This window comes from Dromaius novaehollandiae, chromosome 7, assembly GCF_036370855.1.
Source record: "Dromaius novaehollandiae isolate bDroNov1 chromosome 7, bDroNov1.hap1, whole genome shotgun sequence".
In the NCBI taxonomy this organism is placed as follows: domain Eukaryota; kingdom Metazoa; phylum Chordata; class Aves; order Casuariiformes; family Dromaiidae; genus Dromaius; species Dromaius novaehollandiae.
This window is the reverse complement of record NC_088104.1, coordinates 11,747,665-11,773,129: the sequence shown is the minus strand read 5'-3', so window position 1 is coordinate 11,773,129 and position 25,465 is coordinate 11,747,665. Positions and strand designations below refer to the sequence as shown.

The window sequence follows — 25,465 nt, the reverse complement described above, 5'->3', positions numbered from 1 at the left end:
TATTCCTCCACCACCTCTTCCCTGCCACTTTTCCCCCAGAGCTGGAGGGATCCTCCTTACATGGCCTTTCCACTACAGGAAGGGGTCTGTCCCCTGGAAAGGAGAGGAGCTAAAAAAGACAGGGGTCCCCAGTGAGCAGCATCTTCCCATTTGGGGTGAAGCCCCCCAGGGATAGGTCTCAACCTTCCAGCATCAGTGAGGGAGGAAGGGAGTGAACTACCTACAGAGACTACTAAGAGACTGTCCAAAACCTTTAACTCTCCTTCTGTACTCCAGGATTGGGCTTTTTAGGCATCTACCAAAATGTTCCTATACATTTCCTTTCTAATTATGTCTCTTCATGATATTCACCACATGTAATAACTAACACATCGTATTCGGCATCCACATGACTGCTAATGCTTTGCTCTCTATCAAAGCCATTTGCTTTGCTCTTTTATTTTGCACAAGATCGATCTGTGCTACATCAGGCACAAAGAAGTAATAGTTAACCTAAGAATAGGTACCGAATAATATACATCTGTCATCTGCAACAGGTTCTTAGTGCTTCCGTTCTCCTGCATCTCGATGGTCTCTCTGCCCCACTCCTGTGCTCGGGGGTTCTTTGGATACTCGGCATACGGTGACATCTGGAAATCCCCACTCTTGAAAATCAGTTTACTTATGTCATTTTTATTCTTCCTGTTTAGAAAAGAATGAAGGAAAGTAAGAAGGTACAACTTATCCTGTTATCTTATATGCATTTGTGATATGACCTCAGAAGATTTACCATGTGTTGTAAATCTTGCCTTGGAACAGCAATCATACGATAACTCAGGTTGAAAGGGACCTCAGGAGGGCTTTAGTCCAACCTCCAGCTCCAAGCAAGGTCAGATATGAGGCAAGACCAGGTTACTCGGTGCTTTATCTGGTCGGAATTTGAAAACTCCAAGGATGGAGCTGGTGCAATCTCTTTGAGCAAGCTGTTCCACTGCCTTACTGTCTTCTGGACAAAAGAGTTTTTCCTTACATCCAGTCTGAACCTCTCCTGTTTCAGCTCATGCCTGTTATCTCTTGTTCTTCCATCATACACTGTAAAAAGCCTGGCTCCATCTTCTTGAAGTTCTCCCTGTATGTATCAGGTTGCTCCTGAAGCCTTCTCTTCTCTAGGTTCAACAAGCCTCACCTTCTCATCTTTCACAAGCTCCAGCCCACTGACCTTTTTGGTGACCCTCCACTGAACTTGCTCCAAATTATGAATGTCTTTTCTGTACGGGGGGGGAGGGGGGCGGGGGGGGAGGGCAAAACTGGACACAGTATTCTACATGCAGTCTCACATCCGCTGAGTAGAGGGGGATAATACCTCAATCTACTGGCTGTGTTCCTGTTCCTGCTGTTGGCCTTCTCTGCTGCCTGGGAACACAGTTGGCTCATGTTCAGCTTGTGCCCAGCAAGACTCCCAGGTCCCCTTCCTCAGAGCTGCTCTCCAGCCAACCAGTCAGTCCCCACCCTGTATCATTGCAGGCACAAGACTTTGCATTTCTCATGCTTGAATTTCATAAGGTTCCTATCAGCCTGTCTAGGTCTCTCTGAATGGCATCTTTGCCCTCAAGAATTATCTACTGGTCCTCTCAACTTGAATATTTTTTTTCTTAAACTGCCTATCCTTGCTTGAAATCACAGCAAAATGCACTAGTCTAAAAATCACAGTTTCCTCATCTGCACTGCAGAAATCCAGGAACACTGACACCACAGACCATTACGACTAGCAGTTGGATGAATTCAGACGCAGGTAATTAACTACAGGAACGACATATCCAGGAAGACTGTGGATTCTCATATCTGAAGTCTCCAAGTAAAGACTGCCTGTGACTGCAGAGGACATGCTCTAGTTATCACGGCCCCTTTTGGCCTTAAAAATGTGTGTGTTCACCTGACTCAATGAAAGAGCCAAGGAAAACTCGGAAAAAATAAAAACATATGGGAACTCCCAAGCTATTCAAGCCTTTGAACACTTGACTATAATACTTCCAGGTAATCTATTAATTCCTAAGACAGAAGACTTAGAGCTGCCAGTTTGAATGACACCAAATGCACCAAATGCCCCTACATAACTACTGTATCATATGAGGGTCAACTTTGGAAAAATTCCGAGTTCAAAGCAGTGTACCCTCCAGGAAGGCACAAAACCTGCCAAAGGAAGAGAGTATTAACAAATGGCTATTTCAGCAGACGAGGAGCCAGGACCTGTGAGAACATCCACCTGTCACCTGCAGATATCTGCGCTCTGAGACCTGGAGATGCTGCAGTTGCTACTGTGTTGGTCACCACACCATGCTAGCTGGTGTACCCTGGCTCAAAAAGTAGGGAGAACAAATGCATGTCGCAGAAAGACTGTGCCAGCCAAACCACTGTCAATGCTATGCTACTGATAAATCCAGCTGCAGACTTTGGATAGTTTTGAAATCCTAGATTTGGAGGCTGGAATACGGGGGAGAGGACATTACTGCAAGACAGCCCTTTTTCATGGTATATAATCATGAAGCATAACTACCCTGGCAGCACATCTTGCCTCTAGTCCAAGGCCACCTGCTAATATGGGAACTGTGTGCATACGTACGTACGTTCGTGTGTGTGTGTGTCTGTATTTGAGAGGGAGAAAGAGAGAGACAGAGAGTGAGAACATGCGCAGGACTTGTGCTTAGAGGAAAATGGAGCATAGCCTTGCAATGCGCACAAACGCCACTTGAGCAACAGCCCAGCAACCCTTCCCGTGGCCTAAACTCCTCCTTTTTTACTTAGCCTGGCTTTTGGAGACTGCTCCCTAGCTGTCCTATGGCTCCGGGTGGAAAGGACCCCTTTGTCTCTCCATCCTTAGGAGACACAACTGCCAGACACACCTTCAAGAGACATTGATTTTTTTAGCCTGGCTGCTGGGGGAAAAAAAAAAACAAAAAAACCCACATATGCCCCCAAATGAAAGCAAAACATAATGCTTCAGTGCATCACTAAACTGCTTGCTCAGCTACGTCTTTGTCACCTATGTTTTGGTCCTTGAAGGTTCACACGTGCAGCACTAAGTGCTGTGTAAGGCACTGAGACGATGCCGCGTGGTCTGGGGCTGGTGGTGGTACCTACCGGCAGCAGGTTATTATCAGCGCTATGCCCAGGATGAGCAGAAGTCCCCCTCCTGCGGCTGCGATCACCACAGTGATGAGCTGATACGCTATGACGGGAAAGACAGAGACTCTCATGGAGAAACAGCAATGTCATTGTAAATATTAACATAAGCTTAGCCGCAGTCATTATGCAGAAGGATTAGCTGTTTACATTCCTTATTCCCTCCCTCTGCCAGCCATATTTTCAAGTAAAATGGATGGAGCTGGGGATCTACTGTTGAAGGAAGAACAAGCTCCTGTTTCCCTAGGGGACAGATTCTCCTTACTGATAGATCAAAATAACACAAACAATATTTCATTGATTCACCTCCAAATATCTCACTTAAAGAGTGCCTGCTTCTCTATGTGCTCTCACAACAGAGCATCCAGAGAAAGGAGATCTCCAAGAAAATACTGATCTTGTTAGGAGATAATGTTAAGTCAACTTTTTCAAAGGTCCACAAAACAATTTTCAACAGAAAATGAAGAAGATAAAACCACTGACTAGAGTAAGTCCATATCTGCTACATTCTAGACACAGCTATTTATAATTACTTGTTTCAAACTTCCCATTTCTGAGGCAGTAGAAATGAAAAGAAAAGAAATTCGGTACTTACGGTTTCCACAGTTGAATCCACCTAAGCCAAATGGGCAGCTGGTAACACAAACAACAGGGAGTTTCAGAGGCTTGGCTGTGGCAAGAGGTCACCAAGGCAATATTAAGAAGGATGGTGGGGGTAAGAGCAAGGCAGAAAGGTCACCATACCTCACGCAGGTCTCATTTTCCAGCTTATATCCATCTTCGCAGGCTGAAAAAGAGAGAAAGGCCATGAGCACCGCGTAGTGGTGCACCGAGGTATTTACCATCGCCGCTTCCCACAGCAGCTTCGCCCCAAACAGCCTTTGGGACTGACAAGCCTCTCTCTAATGCTGGCAGAGCAGAAGTGTGATGCTCGTGTTGTCAAAAAAAGGGGGCACATACTCTTTGCTGTCCATATATATAGAGTGCTCTGTCTAGTGCCATCTCTGCCTTGTCTGCTAGTCTAAATGCCTCCCGTCAAAGAGGACCCAAAGGGGTCCCTGCTACCCCATGCAATTGCTCTCTGTTTTGGACAAGACACTGTGCACTTGGACTCACCTCCCACTGGCTTTGATGGGACTATTCAGGGTTTACCTACAGTGCTAACCTAGAGCCTGGCACGATGTAGGCAGCTGATAAAATAATTCCCAAGAGAATCTCTTCTTGCCCAAACCAAAACTCACTGAACACTTGTATTGTTTCCCACAAAATATCAGTGTAAAAAAATCTGCAAGTGTTTTGGGTTTTCATTTTGAAACCTCATTTAAACAACATTACTTTAACATTGATGCACATTATTCATTATTTTTAAATGTTAGAACTGCAACAAAAAGTTATCCAAGCATAGTTGTGGTTAACCCAAAATGGTATATTACACTTTGCTACATGGGAAATATCACCTGTTTCTTTTTTTTCTTTCAGATCTGCAGCTAAATCAAATTTTGAAATGTCAAAGTTTACTACAAAATAGAAAATTAAATTTTTGACTAGGTCTAAATAACCCAGAAGCCGCTATGCACAAAAAATTGGTAAAAAACTGAAAACTAACCATTGATTCCAAAATACAATAACTGCTGTGCTTAACAGACAGAGAACTAATCATCTGGATTATCTAAGAAAATTATACTATGCATGTGATGAACAGCAAAGGTGATGATATATTAATCATACAATTATAAGATTCATATTACTGACAAGATCACTGTTTTTTCCTCAGCAACAGTCCTTGAGTAAGCATTGATACGCAGCTCTGGTCTAGAGGAAGTGCTCGCTACGTTATATTTAGCCCTTTGATCCATCAAAGCAGCAAGATATGCAGAAATTCCACTAAAGTGACAATATCTCACTGGTCCCTGGCAACATCTGAAGGTTCTTTTGCACTGCGCAGAAAGGCCCTGAAAAAGCAGTTTGCCGTGAGAAATAATCAGGAGCCCTCCTCTCGTCTGTCCCTTGTCACGGGCTGACCAAAGAGCCGAAGGAGGTTGCGGGGTCTTCAAAGACAACTTAGCAAAGACAGAGCTAGATATGATGGACGTGGACAGAGTCGCGCTGGGCAAAGGGACAAGCCAGGCCAGTGACCCACAGAGGTCTGCGAGGCACTAGACAGGGGTCTGGGAAACCACTGCAAAACAAGCAAAAGAAAACTCCCCAAACACCCTCCACGCATGCAAGCAAAGGACAGAGGGAATAAGAACTGATTGCAAAGGAAAACAAAAATGCTCATGGATTTTTTTTCCCCCTCCTCTCAAAGACCACAGGTGCTCTTGGCTTAAAAAGGTGGTCAAGAAGCAGCTGTCAAGCCCTCTTTCCGCTGCCTTGTTCTCTAGCTGCAGGGACAACTTCCAGCCCAAAGCACAGGTGCTCTTTAACCCCGCTGAGTGCAGGGAAATCTGCCGAGAGGGGACCGGGGCTGTCCAGCAGAGGTCACAGCTAACCCGCAGCACAGCTCTCCTCTCTCCTGCTCCGCGTGCGGCTCCCAGCACAGGAAATGCATTGCCCCTGCTTGCACAACTGCAGTGGGTATTTCAGAAGCCTGTCTAGGGACACCTAGCATAGGAAGGAAGGAAGGAAGGAAGGAAGGACGGACGGACAAACGTGTAACATTACCCATTACCATGGGCTGGCAAGATCATAATAAACCAGGAGAGACCAGTAGTTTTCCTGTTGGGTTCACAAGTTTGTGGCTGTTACAGCACCAATAATAAGTGATACTGAAGGCTAGCAGGGACCAATGTGACTGTGACCTCCCCGTCATAACACAGGTCACAGAACTTCCCTAAATTTAATTTCAGTTTCAAATCAAATAGTTGAATTGGAACTATATTTTAGAGAACCATCCAAGCTTGATTTTAATATTTCCAGTGACGGACAGTCAACTGCAACCCTGGGTCAAACGCTCAGAAAGTTAATTTTCCCAGCCATTAAAAACATTCACCTTATTTCTGCTCTGAATTATCCCAGTGTCAAATTCCAGCCCTTGAACGCTTTCTTGCTGGACTGCAAAAAGGTTATATGATCACATTTCTCTTCCTCACCATCAAATCACTCCTTAGCCTTCTCGCTAAAAAAAGCCAAATACACTGAGATCCTCGAGACTCCCTGGTTGTTGCAGCTTTTCTCTGAACACACACCAGCTCTCTTTGACCTTTCTGATCTCTGGTTCCCAGAAATAGATGCCGCAAGCACAGGGATAACAAAACTTCCCCTCTTCTGCCTGCCCATGCCCCCTAAATGCATCTAAGGAACACATTAGCCTTCTGAGCCAGAGCTCTGAGACCTTTTCGTTAGCTGCCAGGGTCCCTGCTTTCCAGGAGATGCTCCTTGCATGGCCCCTTTGCTGCATCTCTTCAGGATATTTTTTGCACTGGATTTATTTTTAACCTTCTAATATGATTTCTATGAAGGCAAGAAAGAGACCAGAGGTAACAGGACAAGAGTTAAAAGGCTCAGTCAACCAAGAGCCAGGGCAAGAGGTAGTAAATACCAAAGGATACTTGCCTGGCTCATTCATTACACCAAGGCATCAGCAAAGGGACAGGGACTGGATGGGTTGCTCATGTCACTCGCTAATAAATGTAGACTGAAAACATTATGGAGCAAATCTTCTACCAAATTTAGTCACAGGATCAGACAATAAAGAAATCTTCAGAGAGGGGAAGGGAGGAATCATCTTCCTTGATAGCTCACTGGAGTTATCTTCTCCATGAAGACAGCTCCAGTCTGCCGAGTACAGCAGCCCCAATCGCCCCGGCCCAGCCTGCTGCTTGCCACGTGAGGAAGGACTGGAGGAACCTACAAGCAGATGCTGGAGCCCAGCCTCATTTCACCACCTCAGCCTGTGTAGGGCACGTACACCCTGAGCAGTTTCTCCGAATTGCAATGCTGTCTTGGGCAGGAAAAGTTCCTGGCTCTGGCTGGCTAGGAGCTCTAGGGGCTGTAGAGAGGGCAAGCATGATCCTGAATGTGCATCTCCTTATTCCACTTAAAGCAATGCAGAGCTGCATAACTCTTGGTATTTCTTTTCCTCTTCTCGGTCCCCTTTTCCTGCCATTTTGCTTTCCCTTCTGGCATCTTTCCTACTCCTTTGAACATGCTCCCAGGATAGCTCACACTGTCACACTCACCTGGAGAGCTTTCAGACACGAACAAGGAACAGAAGAAAGGTTTAAGTATCAGAGGCCAACCAAAGCTATCAAGTTTTGCTTTTCTACTTGGGATTCCTTTACCACCGCCTTCCAGGAAGAGATTTGGGGGTCTCTTCGGAAACCTTCCTGATGTGAGGAACGCTGGAGAGCCATTCCTTGCCTTGCACTGGAAACACTCTAGACTACTAAAAATAACATGCGATGGGGCATCATGTATCGGGAAGGCTGACACTCAGCAGCTACACAGAGCCGACCGAACAGAGCGGCACATCGGCTGAAATGTCGAAACTCCCCCTGGCTCAGATGCCAAACCTTTCCTTGGTCCTCAGGCCACTTTTGACAGCAGGGCTTCAAGCATGCCCCAGGTGAGAGATGCAGAACAAAACCTGGAGGTCTGGGCTGCCGACCCCCTTGGCCCGCCCGCTCCCCCAGCTGCACCAGCTTCCCATTCGGGAGACCGGACGGGGCCGCACAACAGCCGTTTCCCTCCTCGTGAACGCTATAGTTGGCGTTACCGCTCCCGAGCGTCCAGCGGGCTGTGGACCACATTTGCACAACCCACAACCAGGGTCGGTGGCTCAGGAGACCTCGGTTTCTGTTTAGCCACTGGGAGGGTTCAAGTTTTAAAAGAGCCTGGCATATTGTATGCTGTATTTATCAGGGAGGATGAACCTAAATATCAAGCTGGGGGCTGTGGTATGGCTTTTCAAGAGTGTTGAGTCCCTTTAAAAGTCTAGACCACCCAGCGCACCACGATGAGAACAGAGTGCTGCTGAAAACCTGTTATCTCAAGAGAGCGCGGCACTGGGCAGTTAGCTCTCGTGCCACTCTGCTGCGTCCCCTATGACCAACAAACCCCCAGATTCACTTGACTAAATCCACTTCACCTCTGACAGCATAAAGCCAGTCATTAAGACGTTTCCTACTGACAGCACAGACCTGAAGGTGAAATTTAGGCCCAAAGGAGTTCTGGTGGTTTCTTTATTTTGCAGAGCAAGCAAGACTCATAAACAGGGAGTAATCACATCTACCTGGCTAAAAAATGCTGCATCTCTTGGCCCTCTATAACCGTAGTATCTGAGTGCTTTCAGGTGTTTATCTCAGCACCATCACTTAGCGAGAGACACAGGCAAGAAAAATGGGTAACCTGCCCTGGGTCCCCGCTGCCCGCGGTGGAGCAGGAATTGGCCAAGAGCCTCCCAGGAGCCATCTCAGCTCCCTGCTCACTGGATGACCCCTTCTCTACCTCTCAAGGGTAGGTGGAGAGAGTCAGTATTTCTTAATAAAAGTCCTTTCCACAACAAATAAAGATGAAAGGGGGAGGAAAACCATAAAGCAGAAGCGTTTTGCCTCGAGCCACACAGCGGACGAGAGGCAGGACTGGAGCACAGCACCCAGAGGTGCCCATTTCGCAGACGCCCATTCCAGAGCTTCCAATGCGTGAGTTATTTCCAGCCACATTTCTCCACTGTCTGACTAGATTTGGAGCTGACCAAGCGTCTCCCCCTCCTTGAACAGCCTACCCTGTAGACTTTGCCAGAAACAATACATAACCACTTTTAAAATTGTTATTGATATGTCATCAGAAAACTTGACTTCTTGAGGAGCCCCAGAGCAATGACCACTGTAATGAGGGAAGGGACACGCTGATCCTACAAGTTGTTCTGACCACTGGCGCAATGACAAAGAGCTTGTTTAAGATATAGCAAAACAGATTTCACCATCTGAGTAGTTAAAAAATAATATAACCCTTGAGCTTAAGATTTCTATTAGGAACCCAGTTGAAAAATAAATCCACAGTCATTCTCAGATACTTGCTTATTTAAAAAATATTGATGATGCATTAATACAGCTTGCGAGTTTAAAGCAATTAGCTTAAGTTCGCTGAGAGTTCAGACAAAATCAAAACAGGCAGAGCTGCACGTCATCTCTGCTCTGTGCCACTGAACTGGAGCCCAGAGCATTCGGGCCCCCTTTCTCCCATTTCTTGGTCATTCTGACTCTCAGCATGCTCCAGAAAGAGATAATATTATTCCTAGAGAGAGACTGTATCTTCAGTGTCTACTGAAAAGTCCCCTAACTAAATAAAAGAAATCTCAGCTGCTAATATTTATTCATAATATTCAGCTTCTTAGGATGCACGGCAATACATAATGCACACAGACACACACACTCATATAATCATTTCAACTGGCATCGAAAGATTAAGCAGAATCCAAGCAAAATATGTTGCATAAAGAGCAATACCTCGGCAGGAATGGTCCATCTTGTTGTATTTGAAGTACCCGCTTTTGCACTGGCAGAGCGCAACGCCATCGAAGTCGGTGCACTCGGAGGTTTCCTTGTCGCATTCGGGGTCTTTCTGTTTGCACAAGCTGCCAACTGTCGGAAAGACACGGACAACATCAGCGCATTTCTCCCTAAACACACCATTACGCACATTTGCTTTCCCCAGGCATCACATTTAGGTCATGCGTGGCTTTCATCTTCTTTTTCTTAATAATCTTGGTTCCATTATGAGATAGTCAACATTACTACATGTCACAATTTCTTGCTCATCTACCATCGATCGTACAGGCAGGCAGAGTGGGTGAATAATAAATATTTCAGCTTGCAGGCAGAATGGGAAGTTAAAAAGAAAAATTTGTTTTGACTCAAACTAAAACACATTTCCCCGAGACGGTTCAACAAATCAATTTTTAATTTTAAGTTTATGTCAAGCAAAACATTCTGCTCAGCCCAAAACAGATTCTTCCATTTCGATTTTAAGCATGGTATTTTTTCACTTTTAACACAAAGAAATTGCCCTTTCATTTATCTCACTTTGAAGCAATGTCCTTAAGACGTCAGATTTTTTAAAATGAGTATTCAGCAAAACTCAGTGTGCATAAATTATGGAAACTGTGCCATCAAATTTGCATTTTTTACTGAGAGGCTGGACTAAATAGGATGAGCAAATGAAAAAATATTCATGATACTATTTTTCTGAAAAATGTGTCATCCGTGTGGAACTCATAGCTTTAATAAACTCATCTCTGATAGATTCTCCATCCCTTTTTTAGTCTGACATCTTTTCTTTAAATACTTATGTAAGAATAGAATTTGTTTCTTAATAATTCTGTTTATGTTAGAAACTAAACTTTACCAAAAATACTGTATCTGAGGTAACTGCTGGATATAATTTGAGTTGCTCTACCAAAATCATTTAAATCAATTCAACCCACAATGGTGTTTAGGATTAGGTATAGAAATGTTTTGTGGCTGGAAAACACTTAACCGGGAACGATTTTTATACCAGAGGCTTTCAGCGATGCAAACTGGCAGCTCCCAGCGAACGCTAGGGCAGCGCTAATCCGCTCAGCGGGAGGGTTTTGTGTGGCCGCGATGCCCCGGTGGCGTCACCGTCACCGTCCTGGCTGCAGCAGCGCCCCAGCTCCCCGCCACGCCGGCCGAGGGGGACTCACGGCCTTTGATCCTTTTTTTTTTTCTCAAGGCCAAAATCTTTCTCGCAGAATCACGGAAGGGTTGAGGTTGGACGGGACCTCTGGAGATCATCCAGACCAACCTCCTGCTCAAGCAGGGTCACCCAGAGCACGTTGCCCAGGGTTGTGTCCAGACAGCTTTTGAATAGCTCCAAGCTTCTGAATATCTCCACGGACGGAGACTCCACAACCTCTCTGGGCAACCTGTCTCCCCCCTTTAAGAGAGTCACATATAACATCCCTTGCTTTCCACTCCCACCACAATCAATCCAGATGCTATCTACCTCTGTGGAGCAGCTTGAGGCTTGAGATGAACTGGCAGGTGTCTGGGGGGGATGTGCACGCTCTGATGTAGCTTTTCACGCTGCTGACAACGTCGTAGAACGTCACGTTGGAGGCCAAAGAGAACATGGATCGCACCGAAACATGGACAACGTTGGCCTCCCTGACAGAAAACAAAACAAAACAGCTCTGAGTATCTCCGTTCAGTCCGACTTCATCGTTACTATGTCATACGTAGGACTTACTCATACGAGCAGTGCATAACACAGACACAACATGCATGTGCACTGGAAGAGCGGTGCATTGCAACAAACCTCTGTCTTGCTTTAAAGATGGGACAAGCTTACACATGCAGAGGTAAATTTGGGACCAGATGGGAGGCTGGTTATGTACTTTGACACCAGCCACAGATCGATCCTAGAGAGCTCTGGGAAAAGCCAGGGGAGGCTTCGGCTCCTCGGGAAGCCTGCGCCCAAGACGCTCGGGCACCAGGGGAGCAGCAGAGCCAGCAGAGCCACGCAAAGTCGTGAGGCAGCTGCTCTCCAGCCAGCCTCATTTTATTAAACACAACGGTGGAGAGTGACGCCAAGCAGGGAGCCTGGATCCGTAGCTGAGCATCCCTACAGCCGGAGCTTGTTGCAGTGTCAGACGCCATGTCTCACCCTTCACCACCCGCGGCGCTTCGCGGCAGCCCCTTACCTCGTGGCCTCGACCACGGAGCGGTGGTACCCCGGCAGCCCCGCCAGCGACGCGTCCAGCTGAAAGGAAGAGCAGAGCAGCCTGTTACTGCCCCGGGGCGGCGCGGGGGGGACGCGGCGTGGCGGCGGGGACGGCGCTCCGGGGTCGCCCGCTCCATCCCCGGCTGTCACCACAACGGCAGCGTGACACCGAGGGGTCTCTGAACTTCGCAGCAGTTAATTTTGCAGTGAGAAAGCCGCGCCGTCCTGTTGCCAGCAAGGGACGGCTGAAGTCACCGCTTCAGCCTCGGGCACGGAGGAAGACCTGGCGCTTTCGAAATCAGCATCTGCCTTGGGCCCCGCTGTGCAATGACCACGAAAGGCAGAGGACGAGCCAGAAACCAGGGGGGAAAGAGCCCGCATCAGGCTGAGCTCAAAGCGGCTCCCTCGGAGAGGGAGCGTCTTCAAAGACCCCCTCCGGCCGCATCCCGCGCCCGAGGACGGCGTCCCAGGTGCAGGCGGTTGTTTGCGTTGCGCAGAACAAGCTGTTCGGGCAAAGCCGAGGCGACCGCAACTCCGGCTCCCTGCCGCTCTCGCTGCGTCGCCAGACAAACCACCCACCTCCGGAAAGCGCTGGGATAAACTGCGGCCAAGCCAGGCACCGCTAACAGGGTGAACTTAGTCCTGTGGTGCTCTGGCTAGATAACTCACAGAGATGCAAACCCCCATCCCAGGGGACTTCTGGAAGCAGCTAAGGGCGCAGTAAATTGTGGGTGCCACAGGCTCACCCAGTGCTTGCTCCGAACTGAGCAAGGGCCGCAGGTTTGACCCTGGATTAAGAGCATTAATACTCTTTAAAAGCCTGCACTGGAAAATGCAGGGCAACAAGACGTTGGAGGGAGGTCACAGGAGCATGCCACCAGCTCCATCTGTTCACAAAAAGGGCTGCGAGATTTTCTGGGTAGACGTTTTATCTTCCTATAACGCGCTCAGCCCCCTAGGAACAAGATCTCTCCACTGCTGGCCTGAGAGCCTGGGGAGGGCAGGGGAAGAGAAGCGTACTAAGATTTAAAAGTCTATATATTTATTTAGCACTACACACAAGCTGAAAAACCCATCCTTTAGCCTAGAGGGAAAAGAAAGAACTAAGGTCCAACCGCAGTACTGAGTTTCACTCAGTGACATGAGGATCACCCCTATGACTGATACGGGTGCTCTTTAGCAGAGAAAATATTATTAGCATTTCCAGTATTACAGTCAGGCCCAGGAAAATGCATCTGTGTGCTATTGTTGAGTAGACAGGGGATAAACAGTCCCCACCTCAAAGAGCGGCTTTGGTTTCTTCTCCCCTACCAGGCATCTCCTTTTTCATCGATCCTACTCATACCCAACCAGGAAGGGTCAATGATTAAAAAAGCTAAATCCACAAACCAGGGTCTCGTGGCTTCCTCGTAAGAGGTTTGGAGGGAACCTGTGTGATGCAGTATTTGCTGATGCCCCGGCAGTGACACTCACCATCGCGAGGATCTCACCCTCGACGTGGAGGAGTTCTGCATACTTCCCATGAGTGACATTCGGTTTCAGGGGAACCTGGCCAATAAATATTCTTACTAAAAAGGAGAAAAAGATGAATCAGTTGGAACACATGCCTCCCTACCATGCGTAGCTGAGATTTTGTGCAGCTCATATAGGAGATCATCTGAATGGAAAACTGCTTCACGCAGCAGACAGAAAGCTCGAGTCTGAGAGCTATCGTACCAATAAAGCAAAGACTCCGTGGAATTTTTCCCAAGAGTTTCTGCGTTATTCCCACAGCGCCATTTAAATTCCAGAGCTCGATGCTGCTAAACAATTAGCATTTCACTACACAGTTCACACATTTCCTTGAACCAAAGCTATTTAAGCAACACAGATTAATTTACAGGGACCCCTGGACCAGCAGAGTGGGATGGGTAAATTTACTAACAAGGTAGTTTCTGGTACCAAAGTTATTTAGGACAATTTTGGGTAAATGTACCAAATTTGGGTAAATTTTTCCCCTCCCTCAAATGGAAGAAAAGCAAATCAGCAAGTCAAAATAAAGCATTATAAAAAGGACAGTTTCATTTCTACACTGTTGGAGAGAATGAGCAATGACATTTGAAAGGAAGTCCAAAAGATGTATTTTTCCATGTTTAGATTTTTATTTGATTCATGGCAGCAGAACACAATACTCTAAGTTGTCCAGACTTGGAGAGATAATACCCCTAAATCTTTTATTAAACGTCATGAGATTCTCAGTGGAAATGAGAACTCAGAGCTCAAGTTTTATGTTCTACCAGAAAAACAAATACAGTTGCAGATAACATTATAAAGCCTCTAATTCTTTCCCATTTTTTCCCATCCACAGAGCCTATCTTCACCACAAATCACAAATCAGACAGCTCCAGTATAACAACAACTGGTAAAAATGAGACAAGAATCACCTTCGCAGCATTTATACGATCTGCCCACATCCCAGTTGGAGGTATAATCAAAACAACTCTCTAAGTTAGAAGCTGACACATTTTGCCACGAGGAAATGTTTCAAAACGCCCTTCAGGGACACATCAGTCATGTTCCCTTAGCAAAATTTCCATGCCTCTAATCCTCTCTGATTAAGGGTCAGAATAAACACTATCAAAACAAATTCCCCATCACGACAGGACATTGTAAGGTCCTTGAGATTCAGAGTCCTTTAATATAAAGGTCCCAAATAATAAGTATGCTGCATAAAAACCGTTAAAGGTATGAGACAAGTGCTTGATCTCACAAAGACTTTCATGGCTGCTTAATTTTATGCACATGGTTGATCCCACTGCAGTCAAGTTACACAACAGCCCTACTCACTTCCATGCAGCCAAGCCTCATCTCCTGGTTTTACAGGCCTGGGACCTACAAGAACCGGCAGAATTCTTTTTTGGGGTTGTAAAACACATTAAGAGCAGAACTGGCACATCGCTCCTTCCTAACAAGCCTGAGCCCACCGCTCTGTTTCTGTATTTCTAAGGCAGGCTTAGGAATCCTTAACTATTGCTGCCTCTGCTCCCTGGGGCATCCTAACGCGGCAGGTATTGGACACTGCACTTGTATAAACAATAAAGGGTTTTTGTTCAAAGTGGCAGCTGGAAGGTACATTAAACTCCTGAAGAACTAGTTTGAGCCTTGGTTAATTTATTTCAGAAGATTACATATAATTAGTTCCATCTTTTTCCCCCCCTGTCTTTTCACTTTTGCTCTCTTACCTAAATTGCACTTTCCTTTTTCCAGCTCATACCCAAGAGGACACTGACAGATGTAGGAGCCATGGGTGTTGTTGCATGTGGCCAAGGCAGGACAAGGATTGGAAAGACATTCATCCACATCTACAAAAGCGGAAAAAAAATAACATAGCCTGTAGTTACAGAATCACAAAAATCATCAACTGCTGGACTAAAAAAAAAATCATTTTGGCTCCTCTTCTGTGACCCTCTGAGCATTATCAGATGATTCATTGCATCATTTGCACTTACTATTTATCCTGTTCTTTATTATTTTATTGGAGTTGAAAGAACAAACACAAAACACTTTCTCCTGAATATTCATCCCAAAGCTCTTGGGACCCATGTTAATACTAATACCCAGCTCGTCTACAGCATTGCTCATCGGCAGATCTCCAAGTGCTTTTCAGAGATAAACAACATTACAGTTTTGCATGAAGGGACAGACGAAATGACCTTGACAGCCAGAGCTCGACACAGAACCAGGGCTCCTAATGCTCCCAGACCCAATTTCTGCCCTTTTGGTCCAAGCCCTTTTTCCATGAACTACAGGAATGAAAGCTAGTACTTTAACACGGATTGAGCCACCTGATGCAGCCTGTAGATAAACCACGTGAGGTGCGGGCAGCCCTGGCTGCTATCGCCTCCTTTCCCCGCGCCTGTGACACTGCTGGTAATGCACTTTCCATCGTGTGAACGGGGGTTTGGGGAGCAGACATCAGTCGTGAAATAAGATATTTCAGGGGATCAATGATGGTAATTTCAGATGCTTCATATATTAGATAACTCAAACTACAAAATCTCCTGGAGAAGATATCTAATATTTCCCCTTAAAAAAAAAACCAAATGATCCTGTCCTGGTCAAAAATGCCTCTCCCACTGCGTGCATGACTCTCAGCATGCATGCGTGCACGGTCAGCTTTGCAGGCTTGCCTGGGATAAGGCACTACACGGCACACGAGCTGGCTTGCACGCCACTTGGCTCTGTTTTGTGGCTCCTGCTGAGGACTCTGATGGAGGCAGGAAGGATGGGTTTTGCGGGTAAAGCACAGAACAGGGGAGTCAGACTTGCGTGTGCTGTTTCTGGTGATGCTACAACACCCTGCGGCATCAGGCAGGCCATACAGACCCAAGCTGACCTCTGCTTTGGGACACAGTTTGAGGTAACCTCCGTGTTTTGAGCAGTCTGGCAGGGCTAGTTGAGCTCCAGCGAGAAGACAAGTTGATGCCTCTGATCTAAGCAGCCAAAAATGAGTGGGCATATTTTAAAATGTTGGCTTTCACTTCTTTATCCTTCAGTTTGTTGTTTTTTACAGTTGGGACATCAGCAGCCTCCTCCCTTACAGCAATTAGAGCCTTATACTTCACTAAGTCAGGTGCAGGGGGAATGGTGAAAACATTACCAAATATTCCTTGTTTTCGCCCCCAGAATCTGGAAGTCTGACAGCAGCTTCTTCCCCAGCTTTAACCACCGTGATGTCAGCACGGGACTACTCTACAGCTCACATTTACTCTGCTGCTCCCACAGTGGGACGAGTGCAGGAGAAAGGCAAACCGGCCAGGGTAATCATTTCATTAGCATCTGTTTGGAAGATGTTACAGAGCTGCAAAACCTTATTAAATCCCAAGTACAAAGTCTTAAATCCAACAGAGCAGACAGATCTTTTTCTTTATGGTAAATGGCAAAATATGATATTAAAAAGAAAGAGTAACTTGGCAAAAATGTGACTCAGACAGTAAAAAGGCTACATTCCATTATTTTTTGTTTAAAAAAAGCATTCACCTACAGTGATTTTTTTGTATGAAGCCATAGCTATAATTAAAACCAATCAGCCTGAGAAATAACCTTTAAATATTTAGTTATTGGATGTAGCATATACTTTTATCAGTATTTCATGACAGTAATGCAAGTAGTACACACAATATCCTACAGCGGCATTAGGGTCAGGTTTCTGAACTTTAAATATAGAATTAACTTCCATTCACCTAAAACATAGCTTAATGTATTTACTCGAGAAGATAGGGAGCCTGGCAGCAGTAATAAATGAAATCCTTTATTCATCCACAGGGCTTTTTGCCATCTAAACTCCTTCCAATATGCTGCAGTTAACCACAACCACCTTTTCTAAGCTCCCCTGCCCTCTGAGGGATGTGAGTCACCCTCCCAGCTCACCCCCCGAAAGAGCTCCCTCTTGGCCAAGCGGGAAGACGCCTGCTTTTGCAAAGCTACACATTCTGGTTTTATAGGGTGAAGAATTTGCCCAAGCATAACCGTCCCAGTTTCTAATATCAGGATGGATTCACAGAATGCTCTTGAACTACAAAGTAATCAAAAAGCAAATCTGAAACACTTGCTTAGCACATTTCTCAGCTTTTCTTCCATAGCTGTGGTTGCACCAATACACTCAGCAGGACTGTGGTATGTAACCTAACAGGAGAAGGGACGAGCCCTTTAGAAGGAGATTATTTAGTGAGATGGGGAGAAAATGATCATAGGTCGTAATAACAGAACGGGTTCCAACACAAATACCAAGCACTGGCCAACTGCCTTTTCTCATGAAGAAATACATATTGATCTATTTTTGAAGAGAAGTATAAAGATTGTGCATCCTAAGCTTACCTGGAAAGCCATTCAGCTTTTATTTTTATTTTCCCAAATTTCAGCTTAACATTTTCATCAAAAACACCCACCAAAATGTTCACCTTTTTCAAGCAGTTCTGCCTGATTGCTAAATCCTGATCTTAAAAATACCATGAACGAAGACCAAATTCTTATCCTCCAGTCCTGCTGAGAACAGACTTGTTTGCCACATAACCTTCCGAAGACCCTTCAAGCGGGACTCACATGCTCCCAACCCCTGCGACCCAGCTCCAACGCTGATGAACACCATTAGAAATGTTACCTGCTACAGGCGACGACGTCCTCAGCCCTGCTGTGCTACTCAACGGAGTGACAGTCGTTGGTTTGGTAGAAGCAGCCGAAGTAGTTGCAACGCTTACAGTGGTCTTGGCGGGTGGAGGTGCTTCAGAAGGACTCGTAACCGGGATGTGTTCCTCGGTGACTTTACCAGTATCTGCAGTGCTATGATCAATAGCTTCTGTGCTTTGACCAGTGGCATAAGCTGTTTTAGTGGCAGCGGGCGTTTGGGGTCTGTGGGTTTTTGTAGTGCTAGGATGAGCCGGGGTTGGTCTGCGAACTGCAGGTGTTGTCAGCACAGGGGGTTTCACTGTAGTCAGTGCCACCACGGCGGGGACAACCCTTTGGTTTGTTGTGCTCGGTAAGGCACTGCGGGGTGCTTCTGTCGTCCCAGGATGCGGGGTATCACCAGCTGTGGTGAGCAGCGGCGTTGTGTTTCCAAAGCTGTCCCCCTTGGGAGAAGTGACCCTTGGCGAGGGGCTCTCAGTTACCTGCGCAGGAGCAGACACGGACACGGCGCGGCTGCTGGGCTGCTCCATGGGCTCTGTGGGAAGAGGAGGAGACCCTGTGGAGCTGGAGATGGTGCTGTTTGGGGGCTGGTGCGTTCCACTCGGCAGGCTGGTGCCTCCAGGCGAGCGCCCAGTGATGGCAGCTGTAGAGGGCACCTGTCTGACTTCAGTGGTAGCTACAGAGGTGCTGGCTTGACCGCTGTCGTCGGACTGCGACACAGAAGACGGTGAAGAAAACAGAGGTAATAAAGATGTTAACGAGTAAGATGGGGAAAGCAACGAGGAAGTGGGTACAGCAGTTGACAAAGCCTGTAGAGGGAGCGATGATGCCATCACGGAGGAAGACAGCAGCTCAGATGACTCTGATGATGCAAACAGGTAAGTTGGTGATGGTGTTGATGACAGTGAGTAATGCAGCGATGACGCTGAGGAAGAGGATGGAAACGCTGATGAAGATAGAGATGATCTGCCAGTAGGCAACAACTCAGAGTCAGTATCTAAGATGGTTGTATTTTGTACGCTGCCTGTGGAAGCAGAAGTCAACGGTTTGGAAGAATGTACTAGCAAAGGCTCAGTAGATGGTTCAATAAAACCGCCGTCACTGGAGACATTGCTTCTTCTGTCCTGGGTCACAGAAGAAGATTGAGACGAATCAGAAGGGCTGGAAATTTCTGAAAAAAAAGTGGAACTTTCCGAGGACTCAGCAGAGGTGCTACTATTTGATATAGACAGGAGGGTCCTTTCTCCACCTCTTGTGTACGTGGTTGAAATGTATGTGCCGTCTGTGTGAGAAACAGAGGTCCTTTTCTCAGCGTCAACGCTACTGACTGGCTGATGGCTACTTGGAAAGCCTGGAGCAAAAGGACAAAACACATTAGAAAGACAGCATAACATGAAACCATTCTGACTTCATATTAAAGCTGCTTGCTAAATACATAAAACGTTCTTGTCCATGAACTGGCCCACACTCCTCACCAACTTAATGTAGTGACCCAAAATACTAGAATTTTGAGCACCATACAAGTGTAGCTATCAAATCAGGAGTCTTCTGCATTCCTTCATTCATTCTAAAATGCTGAAGTCTGACAGACACAGGCTCCTGTGGAAAGCATAGGTTTCTAAAAAATTCTTCTTCCGGTACTGCTTTTTTAATGTGATTGAGCACTTGGTGTTCTGTGATATTTTGTGGCAGGCTAAGTAGGAAAACCCATCTGTTCTCTTTATCTGTCATGATTTATAAAACTCATATCCTCTCCCTGTTAGTCTCCATTCCGTACTGAAGAATATCAGTCTTCTTATGTCAAATTTGTTTCTAGACACAGTGAAGTGCATGCCTCTGTAGGATGAAATTATTATGTTAATTCGTAGCTTATCATGAACTCATTGATCGAAACCTTTGCAGGCAGGAAATCTTAAATGAATAGAACATCACTTTGCAAAAATTCAGATTTTTTTAGCATTAATGGTGCAGTCAGTCTTATAAGATGAATTTCGGGATTTACAGATAACGTCAGAAATCTCAAAAATGCACAATAGGATCTTCAAAATTCAAAATTTGTTCTAATTCTACAATTGACTTAGGTCAGCATGAAACACTTCCGAAAATGCCACTGACAACAAATTAGTTAGGGTGCAAACAAATGACGTGACCATCGAAGCAAGACAGCTTCCTTGCTAGTGAATCAAGAACCCGCTTCAGCATTGAGGATTGATGTTTCCCTTCCAGAACGATCCCCCTGACGGACGAGGTGTGGCTTTGATCCTGCTATTTGGAGCAGCACTCAGGTATAGGAAAACATCCCTCCGAATGCACCCATGGATGATATTTCATGTACCAGTGAATAAGGGTTTTGCATACAACACAGAAAAATGCAGGATAATTTGGACTTTCTCTCTTCCCCAAAACACACGCGCACAAACGCACTAACTTACTTGAGAGATTGTTTTGGAAAGATGAGTAAGTCAGTATCTTGGAAGAATGCGTAAACAGTGTCTCAGTCGCAAACCCAGTGATGCCCGTGCTGCTCGCAGAGATATTAGGAGTGCTGCTCTGCTCCATGGGCGCCAAGCGATTCACTTCGGAGGAATTAGCAATTTCCGCGTGTGACGTGGAGCTCTCTGTGCCACGGGCCAGCGTGCCGTTTGTCACAGCTCTCAATGTCTTCTCTCCACCTGCCGTTACTGTGGCTGAACTGTACGCAGCATCAGTATAAGCGCTGGAAATCCTTTCTTCTGCACTCGAGCTGCTCAGTGAGTGATGGCTACTTCCAGTGGCTGAAATGGGATCGGAGAAGTGGGCACTCAGTTTTATCACCTCCGGTCACAGCGTACTTGTGAGTTCTACAGTAATTCTATTTTGAAATACAGGCTAATAAAATTGCACGGACAAATACAGATTAAATAGATTTCACAAATCTATCAGCTTAAACATAAACTTTACACACAACGCCTATTCCATTGAAAACATCAGAAACAGGCCTATGTAAATGTACAAGGACAATGAGTATCATTAGAGTCATAATGACATAACTTATTTAGAATTATTACCCCACCCAGTCAAACAGCAGACATCTCCTATAGCAAGGAAACAGCTCACATCCCTGAGACTTAAATACCAGCAGCTGCAAATATACAGTATCAACAAGCAAAATCATCACAATTTATAAATGCTGCCCATGCCACCTGCAAGAGCTTTAAAATGTGTTGCTAGTAGTATCAAGCCCATGGAAAATGGGGAGTGAATATTTTTTTCTAATTCAACAGTAATTCTGGAGTTCAGAAAAACTCACTGGAAAGTTCACGTGGGGCAGAGAAGTCGGTGGAGGCCTGGGATGAAAACGTGACCTCGGCCAAGGGCTCGGTATAACCTGCATCGCTGGATGAGACGGGCCCTCCTCCAGGCCACGCTGTTGCGGACGGGAAGGGGCTGGAGCGCGACTCCCCGGCCACGTCTGGGTTAGAAGTGGAGCCTCCTGTCACCTCGCTCCATGTGCTGTGGTCAACTGGAGCCTGAGAGGTCCCCGCTCCGCGCGTGGAGAAGGCGGGTGAGATGTACGTTCTCTCGGTAGGAACACTGGAAACCCTTTTCTCTCTCTCTGGAATTGCAAAGCAGAGATATACATATATATATGTGTGTGTGTACATACACATATATATATAATGTGTTAATAATACCTTTGAGGCCCCAATTGGGACTAAAATCTGAACATTTCAATTCATACAGGCGGAGGCAGAGCTTGGTTAGTGACACCACTTATTTGTTAACTGGAGTTCTCAGGATATCTGTATTTTTAGACTGGTAAAAGAAAACAGATTGGGGCACACAGCTTTCAGGAGGAGGACAGTGACAGGGAGGTAGTACTTGGTCTTGAATATCCAGCAGAAGATTGCCTTGGACGGATCAGTGGGCTTTGAAACTAACTTTTGTGGACACAGATCTGGAGGGTGGGACCCTGGAGGCGCAGCCAGGACCACGGATGCCGACTGGCACCTCCGCTGGCAGGTACCAGTGCCCCAGCTGAGGACAGGCTGGCGCAAGGCACACCAGACGTGTAGCTGCTCTGATTTTTGCTGGCTTGGCAAACACGGGACGACCAGGATATAAGAAGCAGTGAAAGGTCTACCTATCTCTCACCACTTCTCATGCTGAGCTCTTCTCAGTGCTGGAAAAACATCAGAGCCACTTCAGTTAGGACCATTAGAAATGCTTGCGGCCTGTTGTAAAAATGGGATTATAAAGCTATTTGGGTGAAATTTTGTAATTCCGTAAAAGTCAGGAACTGGAATCCAACACCTAGAGAAACACTGAACAGGTGAGGCTAGGGAAGGAGGTGAGATGTGAGCAAGCCCGGCACGAGCCATCCCCAGTCCTGTCACCCAGGGCCTTGGCACCCACCTGTGAGTCCCACCAGGTTACAGCTCTCTCCAGGGGCTGTTCCACTCACCGAAAAGGGCCTAGATGAAGGGCAGGGAAGGCACGATGCGTGCAGCATAGCTTACTTGGACAGAGAGGGAAAAAGGCAGCATTTCAAAGGTGGGGAAAGAAGGAGGAGCTACGTCCCTTACAGCAGCAGCAAAGCGGGGAATCACACAACCCACCAGAAGTACTTGGTGAAGATGAAGACATTGAAACACTGGAAGAAAATATAGGCAGTGGCTGCGTTGAAAGCTCACTGAATTCATCATCGCTCTGTGAAATATTATGCTGCCTTCCAGCCTCGGTTACAGAAGATGACAGATGGACTGGATCCAAGGACGTGCTGCTTTCTGCAGCACTGGTTGCTGCACTGATGTTGGCTACAGGCTCCATGGTCCTTTCCACACCTCTGGTAGCCGTCACTGTGCTGGGCGCACTGGTGAGAGGACGGTCAGACAAGCTTTTTTCCGTAGCCGAGATGATGGTTCCTTTGGCTGAGAAAGGATAAAGCAAAACGGATTTACACATATTAAACTATAAACAGATGGATAAGTTTTCCCCCAACACCACCTGTAGGTAGACAGTATGCAGAAATATAGCGCATGAGATTTAAATCCGGAGAAAATGCTAATTGCGAAGACGCAACCCTTTTCTATTCAAGAATATACGTAATTATTGCTCACAGAGCGATACCCTGAAGAGGGCACTAAAAACAAAACGTGGAACCGATGTTTTGTTTGCTTCCCTTCATCGCTGCACTCCCCGGCGCTGCATTCCAGACTGCTGGCACTTGCAAACACCAGAACAACTATAGAAATGCCTGGAATTAAACTAGGTGGGGTTGCAGTGGTGAATAACTTAGAGAGATTTAAACAAAGCATGCCTGGGTTCTGCAGAATCAGTAAATGTTGCATTTGTTTTCCAGGGTGGGAGTCAGGAACGACCAGCGTTGCCTCTCCGCTCTTATAAACACAGCACAGTTTCAAGACAGTCCTCTTGGCTATCTTGGAAAACAACACCTCTCAAGGCCAGACTGCTCTTGCAGTAAGACTGGTGCTGTTTGGTGAAAAAATGCAAAAGCCAACTAATTAATGGGGATAATATATTTTTCTCTGAAAGCTGAAATTTTATTCCATGAAGTCCAGTATCATTGTCCAGCATCTTCTAATACCCTGCTCGTCCCTCCATAGAGAGCTGATAATGTGAGATGCATGGGAACGAGCCCTACGGAGGCCATCAGAGCTCACCTGGGGAAGCGCTTTCTGAAGCAGACGCAGAGTCCGAGAGCAACGAGTCTGTGAACAGCGCGGTGGCACCTGCACCACCACCAGCCTCTGCTGCCAAAGACGTCCCAGAGGACTGGGTCCGATCCAAAGGGTGGATCATTTCGGTTCCGGAGGTGGAAATCTCTGTTGCATCAGTCAGGCTGGTGCTGCTTGGTAGTGACCTTAACGTCCTTCCTCCACCTCTGGTGGATGGTGTCGAAACGTACGTACTGGTGTCAGGAAAATCAGTTCTTTTCTCTGTTGATGGGATGCTAAACGACACATGGCTGCTTCTAGTAGCTACATGATAAAGGAAAATTTAGACATGTGAAACTATAAATAAACAGATGAGCTTTCTTCAGTAACACCCAGAGGCAGAGAGTACATATACAGATAGAAAATACGAGAAGATGTCAATCCAGAGAAAATAGGAAATTTGCAAAGATATGATCCTTTCTACAGAAAATTGTCTTGTAAAATGCATGGTTTGACGCCAAGAAAAGTGCAATTGTATAAAATCTATGGAACTACTATGCTGTGCACTTAATTTCACCGTTATGTGGCTGACTGCACTCCATGCTGCTAGAACAAATAAATATTGTAGCACTTCAGAAAAGCCTGGAATTCAGTTCAGCTGAGGTGCAATGCTGAGCGGTGCAGAGATCTTAGAAAACATATCAAATTTGAAGAAACAGGATTAGTGGGGATCAGACTCCCTCAGCACCACAACGGCATCAAGGACCACAAGCCCTGCATGAAGAATCTCAGAGACCACGTTCAAAGTTGTCTTTAATTTGTTGAACTGACTAAATTTATGGGAAGCAGCATGGTCCAAGGGGTTCAACATAGGGCAGGAACTCAAAGGAACTGAAGTCAAGTCCCTGTCACTGCAGGGACATGATTTAATCCTCGCTTGCTTAGTTCCCTTGCCTGTAAAACACAGAGAGCAATCTGAGATAGTAAAAAAAGATCTGTGATTTGAAAGTAAATTATTTTTCTTGGCTTAATGAGACTTTTCACAGAAGATGTGTCCTTTCTGTAAAACCCAAACCAAATTTTTTCCTCAAGAAACAGCTGAAATATTTCAGACAAAAATCACATCACATCTTTCCTAACAGCATATACTAAACAGCAGTAACATGTTTTGAGATCTATGGAGAAAAGTCAGGTAAGTGGAAAATAAAAATAATACCCCTCCTCATTTACAATAAAAATGAGTATCTCATTTGCAACTTGAGCTCACCTGTGGAAGGCATTTCTGAAGGAGAGGGAGAATGCGTTAGCGAAGGGTCTGCCAAAGGTTCGGTGACATCTGTGATTGCTCTCGACCCATTAACTCCGTAGGTCTCTCTTACGGAAGACGCAGATGAGGACCAGCTCGTACCTACGGCCCGGGACACGCCACTGCCAGAGGTAGAGACCTCTGCTGCCCATCTGCTGCTATTTGTTACGGACCTCAGTGTCCTTCCTCCCGTGCCGGTGGCTGAAACGTAGGCACTGGTGGTAGAGGAATCAGCAGCTCTTTTCTCTGTAGCTGAGCTGTTAGCTGGTTGCTGGCTGCTTCCTTCGCCTAAGGGACAATAAAGCCAGATTTGTTTTATGCATATAAAGTCATACGCCAATAGATGGTCTCTTTCAGACAATGCACAAATCAGTACACGGTTTGTTCAGATACTGAATGGAAGAAGTTCTCAATCTGGAGAAGAATCTGCTGCTTTGGGAGGGTGTGACTCCTTTCTGCTTAGGCACACGTGCCTTATAAAAAGCCATGAAAATCA

At 46.1% G+C, this 25,465-nt stretch overlaps 1 protein-coding gene across 2 annotated transcripts in view; it reads right to left on the bottom strand.

Moving 5' to 3' along the window:
* The window catches only part of HEG1 (heart development protein with EGF like domains 1), a 56,938-nt gene that overhangs the window by 7,886 nt on the left and 23,587 nt on the right, over positions 1 to 25,465 (bottom strand). Inside the window, exons 8-22 of one of the 2 annotated variants that reach the window (XM_064514680.1) lie at positions 24,931 to 25,257; positions 23,670 to 23,987; positions 22,605 to 22,916; positions 21,296 to 21,601; positions 20,439 to 20,780; positions 17,984 to 19,357; positions 15,066 to 15,185; positions 13,318 to 13,412; positions 11,825 to 11,883; positions 11,128 to 11,288; positions 9,609 to 9,743; positions 3,904 to 3,946; positions 3,755 to 3,792; positions 3,118 to 3,205; positions 507 to 681 (exon numbers count right to left, since the gene is read on the bottom strand). In XM_064514680.1, the coding sequence (XP_064370750.1) occupies positions 507 to 681; positions 3,118 to 3,205; positions 3,755 to 3,792; positions 3,904 to 3,946; positions 9,609 to 9,743; positions 11,128 to 11,288; positions 11,825 to 11,883; positions 13,318 to 13,412; positions 15,066 to 15,185; positions 17,984 to 19,357; positions 20,439 to 20,780; positions 21,296 to 21,601; positions 22,605 to 22,916; positions 23,670 to 23,987; positions 24,931 to 25,257 (3,893 nt within the window). The remainder of the gene's footprint in view (positions 1 to 506; positions 682 to 3,117; positions 3,206 to 3,754; positions 3,793 to 3,903; positions 3,947 to 9,608; positions 9,744 to 11,127; positions 11,289 to 11,824; positions 11,884 to 13,317; positions 13,413 to 15,065; positions 15,186 to 17,983; positions 19,358 to 20,438; positions 20,781 to 21,295; positions 21,602 to 22,604; positions 22,917 to 23,669; positions 23,988 to 24,930; positions 25,258 to 25,465) is intronic. The other variant, XM_064514681.1, reaches the window with a different exon arrangement.